Source organism: Dendrobates tinctorius, unplaced genomic scaffold (genome assembly GCF_039654945.1).
Source record: "Dendrobates tinctorius isolate UK_male_01 unplaced genomic scaffold, ASM3965494v1 ptg000124l, whole genome shotgun sequence".
Taxonomy (NCBI): Eukaryota; Metazoa; Chordata; class Amphibia; order Anura; family Dendrobatidae; genus Dendrobates; species Dendrobates tinctorius.
Window position 1 is genome coordinate 5501450 of NW_027361792.1, and position 13029 is coordinate 5514478.

The window sequence follows — 13029 nt, forward strand, 5'->3', positions numbered from 1 at the left end:
AATATAATTTCTCTGGTTAGCCAATAAAGGTATCACTCCTTGAATACTTTTCTCAATTTTTTGGGGGGACATAAGTATTTACATCTACCTGGGTCTGGCATTGCACTGCATACATGAATCTGATGCTGTAGGACCTCATTTCTGCCACTAGATGTCAGTCTAGGAGCGCACAGTTATCAGATTGGCGCAGCATAGTGGCGCTGATGGCGGGTGAAGGGACAATAATATGAGCGCTCTTTATTTAGTGATGTGCACACATGCACCGAAGACGTACTGATAGGGAATCTAGATTGTGAGTCCCATTTGGGACAGAGATGATGATGTCTGTAAAGCAGCGCTGCTGTATAAAATAGCGCTATAGAAGTAATAAGCAATGTATAATAAATAAATATGCACAAGAAAAAAGTGTGCCCATTGTGTTTCATCATATGGTGCCGCTGCATTACTGCTTACACCGGGGCAGCACGGCGGCTCAGTGGTTAGCCTGGGTTCGAATCCCACCAAGGACAACATCTGCAAGGAGTTTGTATGTTCTCCCCGTGTTTGCGTGGGTTTCCTCCCACATTCCAAAGACATACTGATAGGGAATTTAGATTGTGAGCCCCGTCGGGGACAGCGATGAAAATGTGTGCAAACTGTAAAGTGCTGCGGAATATGTTAGCGCTATATAAAAATAAAGATTATTATTATTATTATTAATTATTATTATTATTATTATTATTATTATTATTATTATCATCACTGGAGGCATCTTCCCTAATGTGAGATTGGATGGAGCATGATATATATATTTTTTATGTTTGCAGAAAATGCGAAAAAAAAATAGTCTGTGTTCCTCCACAAGAAGTAAGAGGTACAGTTATGCCGTCTGCTTCTTAGTGAGAACTCCATTGGGGTTCTATATAATATAGAGCCATAACAGAGACGTACGTACACAAAGTACGCAGCCCAAAGATATCGTCTAACCTTTAAAGATGCGTGGAGAATTAAACAAATATATATTTTCCTACAAATTCAGGGTATGTTCACACTTTGCCTAAGGCTGAGTCAGACGGACTTTTTCGCCCTGCGGATTTTTCCGCGCAGAATTGAAGAAATCCGCAGGTCGCATGTCCTGCATTTTTCCTGCGGGTTTCTTCCATTTTTAATGCGGTTTTCTTGCGGTTTTTGTGCGGATTTGGAGACTGGGGAGATGAAAAACCGCACAAAAGAAGTGACATGCTGCGGATTTTGTACCGCAGGAAAACCGCGCGGAAAAATCCGCAGCGTCTGCACATCGTTTTTTTTCCATTGATTGACATTATACTGTACATGACACTGCGGATCCGCAGCGTTTCTGCATCGTGTGCACGCGGCCTTATTGTAGCGTCCCCCCCCCACACTTTCTACGTTACCACGTTGCAGAATTGAGATTTCGGACATCTTGTGCGCCCGCTGCTTACATTTCTCCTCGCAGTTTTGAAGCAGTCTCACGTCCATTCTTTCAGTATTTTTTGCAGATTTTCACATATTTAAATGAATGCGGCAAAACTGCATTAAAAGCTTTTTTTTTTTTTTTTCCGCAGCATTTTTTCTGTCAACATTCAATAACACTTTAGGAAAAAGAGAGAGATTCCTCCAAACACTGGGCCCCATTCTCCAGGTTACTGGGGTGAGGAGGGAGCTCAGCAGTCAGCACCCCCCAGCGGTCAGAACGCGAGCCCCTTTCCTGGGGCTCGGCGATTATAAATCCATATGTTGCTGTGTGTTACGCTTTATTTCGTGGTGTGTTTGACGTTACAAATCATGTGCGGATCATCCAATAGGAATCTTAAAAATCACAAGACGTCTCATTTTTAAAAATACCGGTAGTGAAACACACCGGGCCTCATTTTATCAAAACGGTCTAAAAGGTTCATCTTTCTTTGTTGACCATAGCAACAAATCAGAGCTCAGCTTTCATGTCTTAAACTGCTCTGGAAAAAATGAACGCTGCTCTCTGATTGGTTGCTATGGACAGGCTAAAAGAAAAAACAAAAACAAAACATGAACTGTCATGGCTGCCCATAGCAACCAATCAGGGTTCACCTTGCATTCCGTGAACTGCTCTGGTAAAATGTAATCTGCGCTGTTATTGGTTGCTATGGGCAACTAAGACAACTTTTCTTCTAGACGGTTTGGATAAATGAGGCCTGTGAAATTGAAAAATGGCAGAACTATTGAGTCGTTGTGGGCCGTAATCCATCTTCTGCCATACACCCGCAGCGATTATTGACCATCTTGCAGCCCCCTGGAGGGCCAGGGCCTGATAACGTTATCTCTGGGTTATTATCAGGGGTTGGTTCGGCCTCAGCAGGACACATCTTGATGGAGAAGTGTTGAAGCCTTGGTGGCTGATAACAGAGGACAGTAGTCGGCAGTGAGATCCGGTAGAAGTAGATATTTGGGGGGCTCTCACTCTTCACAAGGTAACAACACCTCCGGAAAAAAATGGTGACTGTCACTGCCCCATATTACAGCTCACTGAAGGGCGCCAGGTACCTGAACGGAGGTAAAGGGATTATTCCCATCTTCACAAATTGGTCCAGTCAGGTTGTGCTGGTAAAAACGGCCAATTTTGCCATTTACGGCTCAATAAAATTTAGATCTGTTCTTGAGATATTAACACTTTTCTTTATTTCACAGCTCATTGCCAAGGAGACCGACCTCCGCTGCTAAAAAGCAGAACATGCGGAGAGCTCGCAAGCTCTTTTCTAGACAGCTTGTAAGCGCTGATTTGAAGCTAGCCAGAATCAACGGAGAAAGCTGCAACCTCCTAATCCCAAGCCAGCTTCAGAGCAGCGCTTACAAGCTGTATAGAAAAGAGCTTGTGAGCACTGCGCATGGTCTACTCTTTAGAAGCGCTGGTCGGTCTCCTAGGAACAGAACTGTGAGCCAAAAGATAAATGCGAATATCTCAAAAACGGCTGCAAATTTTAAAAAGCAGTAAATTGCAACAGTAGTTCTTTTTTAAAGCACTTGTCCGACAATATCCGACTGTTAAGATGGGAGTAACCCTTTAATTTTCATACATAATAAAAAACAAACAGAGCTGCAGTGTACAGCATGGGGGAGGACCAGAACATCAGACTGCGCCTCGATGAGATATATAAATGTATATTCCTATGTGTTTAAGGAAGACGTGGCACAAAGTTTAATGTGTTGGCACATTTGTGCCCAATTCCCAAAATCGGGGTGGAGGTGATGGTGGGGGGGAGACACTTGAAGTTCTCGGATGCAAATAAAAAACTTGTAACAGGGTCATCTTATAATATTGGTCTCATTTTATGGGGAAAAAAAAGAGAACTTTGGGGTTTGCTAATGCTCCAGGACCCAGCGCAATCATCAAAAAATACCTCTGTGCTGCTGGAACACGTCCTCCTACTTACTGACGTTCTCCTTCTACTCATTCCGCTTCTTATGTCTTCGCTGAAATAACTTACGATGAGTATACGGTCACTGTCTCCAGGAACCTCAGCATACTCCTCTCCTGCTGTTGGTATCATTCCAAATGATCTGTAAGTATCAGCGATCTTAGGAGCCAATGAGAGCGGTGATCAAGTATCAGCCAGAAGTGAAGCCTGGGTTTGATAAGCTGCAGTCTCTTCTGATCTCACCACATTACTATCACTGCATCTCTAGAGCACTTTGATGTGGGGATGATACTGGCAGCATTGATGTCCATGCATATATGTCACCTCTTACAGACTCATGGTGACCACAGAGTCCACTGCTCATCAATCAAACTGAAATAGGGGATTTAAAAAAGCTATTTTCCATAAATTTGCATTTTTGCTTAATCTAGAGTAAATGCCGCTGTTCTCCTGAATCCGGCGTTGTTTTTCTTTTGTTCCTACGCCTCTCCGTTCCTGAGATATGGCCCTTTGTTCCCTGTATATACATTTAGTCTTTTTTATACAAGAGGGTGTGGTACTCAAGAAAGTCTTTTTAGGGGTCACGCCCATTTGGCTAAAAAAGACAAGCTTTATATACAGGTAAAAGTGGTCCATATCTCAGGAACGGAAAGGCGCAGGAATAAAAGAAAAACATCGCCGGATTCAGGAGAACAGCGGCATTTACAATGAATAACAAAAAATACATATTTATGGCATGTGGCAGATCTTTTTTATGGCTACTTTCACACTCGCATCGTGTTTTCCATAGTGTCCGAGATATAGTGTAGAGCAGCGTCTCCAGGCACAGAGTTAGAGGTGGTCATTTACTTTATATAAATGCAGATTCCAGTGGCGCCATACAGTCATCTAATTTGTGTGGGGTGTTTACTCTTCAAGCGGAAAAAGGATCGGGCTGTTGGATTTCAATATGACCCATCGTCTTATTAACTGTTAGCGACACAGACTCTGGGTTGCACTGTCTACAGCTGCCTGCAGAATGGGTTAACTGGACATCTTTCAGCGAGCTCCTTCTGATGGTCTGGCAGGAGACTTTGTAACTCTATCTTTTTCTGAGTTCCACTCAGCTGTTTTATGACCATAGACCACATCAAAGTTGAATGTGCAGGGAAACAAATAAAAGCAACACTGATTTTTCAGCCCCAAATACATTCATTTAAAGGGGTTGTCCAGAACTTTTGTATTGATCGCCTATCCTTAGGATAGGTTTTCAATATCTAATAAGTGGGGATGCAACATCTGCCCCCCCCCACCAATCAGCTATTCCTGACGGCACAACAACCCATCAGATATTGATGATCTACGGCATATCCCCGGCATATGAACGCTGCAGCCAGTGATTGGCTGCAGAGGTCACGTGTATAAAACGGGAACAGGATGTACAGAGCTGCAGATCTGGCCATTCATTGGCTGCAGTAGTTACATGAACATCCATACAGGACGAGTGGGATCGATAGGTGATGTGATTATTATCTTATTGTCCATGCTGGGACATTTTTTTTTTACATTTTTTTTATTTATAGGACTGGGCAACCCCTTTAAGCATGATGATCGATCCTTATTCTCACTGATCCCCCTGCACTCGTGTACTCACACTGCCAGGATTCCCGCTGCTCCGGGGACACGGATTGCTTCTTTTATGTACGATGTTCTTAAATTAGGGGAAGAATTTATTAGGACAGGATACTGAAAGCAGACAAGACTTTTATACCCGACTAACAGAAAATAACATTATTACACACCGTTCACATAGACTCTGTAAAATTCTGTAAATTGTCTGCTGGCACAAAACACATCACATTATACTTAGTATTTCGTTCTGCTGCTCCTTGTCCTTCTCAGGGTCGGGCCTCATACATATTGACGTATTACAGATCCATGACACAGTGCTCATATGCTTTAACGTGCACTGTATTACGGCAGCATCATATGGCGGCACACATTGTACTGAACTGCTAAACTGTTGAATGCATAATACATTTTAAGTTTGCTCTGTTATTCCAGAATCTAAAAGTATTTATGTTCTGTCCAACTGAGAATCCGTTACCAACCTACATAGAATTCATCTAGATAAAAACTCGGTAACTTTGTAGATACAATGCACTACTTATACTCCAGAGCTGCATTCACAATTCTGCTGGTGCAGTCACTGTGTACATTACATTACATTACTAATCCTGAGTTACCTCCTGTATTATTCTCCAGAGCTGCACTCACTATTCTGCTGGTGCAGTCACTGTGTACATTACATTACATTACTGATCCTGAGTTACATCCTGTATTATACCCCAGAGCTGCACTCACTATTCTGCTGGTGCAGTCACTGTGTACATACATTACATTACTGATCCTGAGTTACATCCTGTATTATACCCCAGAGCTGCACTCGCTATTCTGCTGGCGCAATCACTGTGTACATACATTGCATTATTGATCTTGTACTGATCCTATGCACATAGTGACTGCACCAGAACAGTGAATGCAGCTCTGGAGTATAATACAGGAGGTTAATACAGAAGGTAACTCAGGATCAGTACAGGATAAGTAATGTAATGTATGTACACAGTGACTGCACCAGCAGAATAGTGAGTGCAGCTCTGGAGTATAATACAGGATGTAACTCAGGATCAGTAATGTAATGTATGTACACAGTGACTGCACCAGCAGAATAGTGAGTGCAGCTCTGCAATATAATACAGGATGTAACTCAGGATCAGTAATGTAATGTATGTACACAGTGACTGCACCAGCAGAATAGTGAGAGCAGCTCTGGAGTATAATACAGGATGTAACTCGGGATCAGTAATGTAATGTATGTACACAGTGACTGCACCAGCAGAATAGTGAGTGCAGCTCTGGGGTATAATACAGGATGTAACTCAGGATCAGTAATGTAATGTATGTACACAGTGACTGCACCAGCAGAATAGTGAGTGCAGCTCTGGAGTATAATACAGGATGTAACTCAGGATCAGTAATGTAATGTATGTACACAGTGACTGCACCAGCAGAATAGTGAGTGCAGCTCTGGAGTATAATACAGGATGTAACTCAGGATCAGTAATGTAATGTATGTACACAGTGACTGCACCAGCAGAATAGTGAGTGCAGCTCTGGAGTATAATACAGGATGTAACTCAGGATCAGTAATGTAATGTATGTACACAGTGACTGCACCAGCAGAATAGTGAGTGCAGCTCTGGAGTATTAATAAGACATAATTCTGCACTCTTGTAAAAAGAATAAAAATTGTGTGAAAGTGCAAATGTGAGCCTAACTTTCTGTAATGCAGTATACATGAGGTCAGTGGTTTCCCTCACCCTGGAGCTTCGGAGGATACTGTATAAACCATTCCACGCAGGAAGGAATATGTCAGTTACATTTAGATGGTCATTGACCCTTCAACAACAAAGAAAGATTAATTTTAAAAATCAAAAAGTGGAAACTAAGGACAGAGATATTCGTATTGCATAGATTATCCGGCATCGGCCAATGATATTTACAAATTATTTTTCCAGTCCCTGACAAAAATTGCAGCATAGCATGGCACCAGTGTCACCAGATAGCTTTCCTGTAGCTTGTAGGTATCCACCAAAAAATATTGCCCTATTCTTGTCATTGCAGAAGCACCACGGTGAGGTCTGAAGTAGGAGCATCCTGTGAGTCCGCTGACCGAGACCTTGGAGGAATATCTTGGCTTCAGTGTACTAAGTAACTCAATGTCAGTTGCGAATGTCATAGTGTGTGATCTACTTAGAGAGGGTGCATCCGATGCTACATCATCCCGTTAAGTTTGGTCCATTCGTAGATGTCCTGCTCGCACACAATGTCCGAGTTGATGAGCAGGTAACGGTCACCGACACAGAAATGTTTCTGACAAGCCGCGCACTTGAAGCACTCCAGGTGGTAGACTTTGTCCTTCACCCGCATGGTCATTTCGTAGGCTCGGATCCTCTTGTCACATGAGGCGCACAAACCGTCCTGACCAAAAAGCCTGGAAAGAGAATCACAAACAGGATACTGTTATGGGGAGCACAAAATGATAGGAGTCATGGCTGCCACCATGGGAATGGTCCAATGGATGATACAATGTGGGATGACCGACTGTACAATGTGGACTGAAGGACTCTACAATATGTGATGAAGGACTCTACAATGTGGGATGATGGGCTGTACAATGTGGGATGATGGGCTGTACAATGTGGGATGATGGGCTGTACGATGGAGGATGACGGGCTGTACGATGGAGGATGACGGGCTGTACGATGGAGGATGACGGGCTGTACGATGGGGATGAAGGACTCTACAATGGGGGATGAAGGACTCTACGATGGGGGATGACGGACTGTAAGATGGGGGATGACGCACTCTACGATGAGGGATGATGGACTCTACGATGGGGATGACGGACTGTACAATGGGGGACAATGGACTGTACAATCGGGGATGAAGGACTGTGCAATGGGGGATGAAGGACTGTATGATGTGGGCTGAAGGACTCTACAATATGTGATGATGGAATGTACAATGTGGGATGATGGGCTGTACAATGGGGATGACGGACTGTACGATGTGGCATGACGGACTGTACAATGGGGATGAAGGACTCTACAATGGGGGAAGACGGTCTGTACAATGTGGGATGATGGACTCTACAATGGGGGAAGACGGTCTGTACAATGTGGGATGACGGACTGTACGATGTGGCATGACGGACTGTACAATGGGGATGACGGACTGTACGATGTGGCATGACGGACTGTACAATGTGGGATGATGGACTCTACAATGGGGAAAGACGGTCTGTACAATGTGGGATGATGGACTCTACAATGGGGGAAGACGGTCTGTACAATGTGGGATGATGGACTCTACAATGGGGGAAGACGGACTGTACAATGTGTGATGACGGACTGTACAATGTGGGATAATGGACTGTATAATGGGAGATGATGAACTGTACAGTTGGGGAAGACGGACTGTACAATGTGGGATGATGGACTGGTCAATGTTGGAAGATGGGCTGGGATGTACCGTGTGGGATAATGGACTGTACAATGGGGAATGATGGAATGTACGATATTGGATGATGGACTGTACAATGGGGGATGATGGGCTGGGATGTATCCTGTGGGATGACGGACTGTACAATATGTGATGATGTAGGTGATTACCTATGAAATGTCTGATGATGGACATTACAATCATGTATCGGTTGTACTCTACATGTATGATGGTGGCATATAGAGCGTAAACCATTTTCTCTACCTTAAGTAATCTCTCCGGCACAACTTGCGTCCTAATTTGTAGTAAAGTCTCCTCCCGACTTCCCCTAACCGGCATCCACACAGGTCACAGCTTAGACAGTCCTCGTGCCAATATTGGTCGATGGCCTTTAGGAAGTAGCGGTCCCCAATATTTTGCTGGCAACCCCCACATGTCAAAAGTGAAGGTGGGATCTGCAGGACTTCATCCACGGGCTCACTGTTGGGAAACAATATTCATAGAGGTCACGGTGTGTGGACATTGTAAGATGTCTTTCCGTATCACCTGCCATCTGCCAAGCAGAAGTCATTAGCGGAGTAGACCACCAAGTGGCTGTCACCTCTGGATGAGGGTCACCCACAGGGTGCAGAATGGCCGAGTGCACACTGCACCACCTGCACTTGTGAATTTTAACACAACAGTGTGGCTTAAATATTTCTCTATCTAATGGGCTAGTGAGCGTCCTATTCCCGAAGCCATCGGAAAACTTCCTATCCCCCAACCAAAATTCACATATCCAAAAACCAAGATGAGTCCTCAGCCAGCGACACAGAAAAGCACGTGGCACGATGGAGAAACACATGGCGTCCGCTCTGCATCCTGACCTGTCTACTAATAACCCATTTATGGAGGACTGCCGATATTGGCAAGACACATACACTTTTTAGGAAAACATTCCAAACAGCTACTAAATGTATCACCTCTAGTCTGGGGTCCTCCTGACTAATACTGGGGTACAGAAGGATCGGGCAATGTTGACTTACCCCCCGGGAGCTTTTCTGCAAAGCAGGCCATCAGTAAATCACTGTGCCTGGGATACAGGGGTATTGGGTCCAGAGGCAAGGACCACCCCTGGTTCTCACACATCCCCCAGTCATGCATCAGCTCGGAAGATAGGAAAACGATGGGAGCAGCAAAACCGAAAATATGAGTTCTGTTCTCCGCTGATAAGTTGCTCAAAAGTTTATTCAGCTGCTTCATAAATGTACGGGAAGGACAGTGACCACTAGAATGACGGCATTACAGACCGTGTCGGACTGGGGCCCCCAGAGCTCACCAGTAACCATCCCCAAGGCCCCACCTTTCAGCTACATGCAAATGTGACATTATCCTCAATCACAAATTTATATAACAATGAACTGGATGGATTGTTAAATGAATAAGATGCCGCCTTTGTATATAGTGACTCATGTATACTGTGCCAAGTACTGCTCATATACGAGGGGGGTGGCCCACCGGAGGATTCTCCTGTTCTCCTATGGGACAGTCCAGGCCTGATTACAGATCTGGCTGAGGTTGTCACTCATCTATCTATCTATCTATCTATCTATCTATCTATCTATCTATCTATGTAATTACTATCTAATCTTTCATATACAGTATGTGTATCTAATACTATCTATGTATCTATGAAGAAATTGTAGAAAATGTAGGCAGCTCTCCTGGAAGTATTCAATGCAAAAAGTTCAAAAATATATTCGCCCATGTGTAAAGTTTTACACAAGGTCCAATAAATGGTTGCATTAAATATTGTTTGTGGAAAGCTGCCTACATTGTTTTGTCTTATATTATTTGTTACCTACAATAATATTCATCTTGTTCTTTCTTCCTCTCTCTCTTTCTTTCCTTTCTCTTTTTCTTGTTTGTTTTATTTCTTTTTCTCTTTACTTCTATTTTTTCTTACGTTACATTGTTCCTACCTTTACCTCTACTTTCTGTCTGATACCTCACCTTTCTGCCAGGCAATTCAGAGTTAATAACCTGCACACAGCCAAGGGGAGACTGCATTTTAACCCTTTGGTTTGAGCTCTTTGACTTAAGATAACGGCTACGTTTTACCTGCAATCCCCTCTCGGGTCTGTATTTCATCGGGATTTCTATGCCAGTGGCTCTGTGTTTTGCAGACACTCCTGGTTCTGGCATAGAAGCACTGATGTGTGAATAAAGCCTTATAAATCTCCTACATCTCATCTCCCTGCCCTGTAAACTGGAGACGAGGTATCAATCTCCTGCACTGTGTACAGTGTTGGCATCCCTGACATGAGGCGGTGGGCGATATTGGGGTCTTACGTTGCATATTGGGGGTCGCGCATCACAAGATCATTCTATAGAGCCTATTCGTGCGCCAGTCTACTCTTTGCACACCTCAAGCCCCGTTTAATGTACTGCAGCCCCAATGCAAACCATTGCCCACCATCCTTCATTTCGGCAATCGTCCCCAACTCCGTCCCCGTTGTCAATTCACATCGACGACCCACTCTATCCCGGCTGTCCCCCCCCCCACAGACCCGTTACCTGGGTCTTACGTCAAGGTGGCACCCCGCACCCAGCTACGCCCCACCATGTGCTCTAACAATAAGACCCCCCGCCCCATGTGCTTACTCTGCAGGGTCCAGGCTCTTCCGCTCTATGGCTGATGACATTTGCCTTCTCCGGTGCGTCCCCCCCCCTTATTATCCAAATCAACGGTGCGTCGTCTTCTTCGCACCCAGCCACGGTCAAGGGTTTCGCCGTCACGAGTCCGCGCATCGGGGTCCCCTAATGACTGCGCTTGCCCCCCGACTCCCAGGGTCACTCAGTGGAGATCTCCGCTTGCCCGTCTCCATCGCTGAGCAGCCACATCTGGCAGATGAAGGCGTCCCTGGTACAAGAAGGGCAGGTCTGGGAGGGAAGCCTGTGTCGCTGTCACTTATATAGCGGATTGCTGTCCCCTCTGCAGCATTGCCGCCTAAGCTCAGCCCCTTTGCTTTCATTTCCTTTTTCCTGATGACCATTCAAATACAATAGAAGGAAATGGTATTTAAAGCCACAGCTGCTCACATCTCTGTAACTAGCCCTCCAGGGCTCCTACACTGCAGCTGTCCTATTTATTAACCCCCTGGATCCCTGGGGGGGGAGAAAAACCGAGCGCAGCTTTAAATTGCACGTAGCTTTTAGGATTGCAAAGGTTAATTCTTCCCGGCTAGTAAGTGGTTGTATGGCGGTGTATATACAGTGCGGCATCATTATAGGAACGCCGTCCTTGCACGCAGCGTGCGGAGGATTGGAGACGGTGCCGCCATCAGTAAAGTCGCAGCCTGACCTCCCGTCACCGCAGCAGCGATACCTGCTGACGATGCCGCTGTCAGGACGGTGAGCGGTGGCCCCTGGATAGGGCCACACGCAGAGACCAAGGCAGTTACGGGATACGTCTCATCGTGACACTTTTTTTTTTCCAACCATTTCTTGATTTTGTTTTTATTTTGTGACTGATGCGTCTTTTATCGTATGGTGTAAAGGTTTAGCGGTCGTTGTTACTGCCACCTAGCAGAAATAAGAACGGAAATAATGGAAATTCAGAGAGCCGAACCTTCCGATAGATATAATGCCAAACAGTACAACCACTCGGTAGCCAAATACGACTTCCACATGGTGCCAAAATAATAACGTAATCCACTGACCGTATAATAATGCCAGGCGGTATCCAAATAGTGCCATGATAATACCGTCATACAGTAGCCAAATAATACATCCATGTAGGGCCCACATAATACATCAATTCAATGGCTAAAAAATACCGCCAAGTAGTAGCCAAAAATACTTCCACATAGTAACAGCCTTTTCCTGGGCAAATAATACTGCGATACAGTTGTTAAATAATACTCCCTTGATTCCACACAATAGTGTCTAAATAATGCCGCCATAAAGGAGCAAAATGGTAGTTCCAGATCGCGCCCACATAATGAAGTGATGTAGCCATCCTCCCATATGGAGTCCACACGATATATGTATCCAGTGACTAAATAATACTGCCATCCCAAAAATGATGCAGTTTAGTGCCGGCATAATATTGCTAAATATTCCCACACAACACTGCCATTAGTAGTGTTTTTCCACTCCACAGGGGGCTATGCTCCCACACGGCTGTCATTGAGTTCCAGACTAAGTGAAGTTTTGCCTAAATGTAAGTCATACGTACAGACGGCAACTTGTCTGATAGCACAGGTGTCACTCAGCGGCGCGGGGCTCGGGCGCCGGATACAGGACCTCTTCTGTTCAGCAACTGATGGGTTTCATTCCAAAACTTTGTATTATATGACATGTGCAAAACATTGGCCCCAACAGGCACTAATCACAACCGCTATGTGATCTGACTGCAGGACTGTGACGCCCCGTCTGTCAGAGGGTGGCACAGTGACCACATAGATCAGCACCGGACTGAGGATCTGTCCCGATAGACTGCAACCACCAACCAACTGGGCCAAATACTGCAACCACCAAGCATCTGTCCCGATAGACTGTAACCACCAACCAACTGGGCCAAATACTGCAACCACCAAGCATCTGTGCTGAT

General features: G+C 44.8%; 1 protein-coding gene across 1 annotated transcript; it reads right to left on the reverse strand.

The window, feature by feature from the left end:
- Nucleotides 1–5076: 5076 nt before the first annotated feature.
- Nucleotides 5077–11451, reverse strand: LMO2 (LIM domain only 2). Its single transcript, XM_073541787.1, has 3 exons — nucleotides 11079–11451; nucleotides 8700–8915; nucleotides 5077–7425 (listed from the first exon to the last, which is right to left on the reverse strand). The coding sequence occupies exons 1-3, from the start codon at nucleotides 11117–11119 to the stop codon at nucleotides 7206–7208; spliced, it is 477 nt and encodes a 158-aa protein (XP_073397888.1). The 5' UTR covers nucleotides 11120–11451; the 3' UTR covers nucleotides 5077–7205.
- Between the last annotated feature and the right edge of the window lie 1578 nt (nucleotides 11452–13029).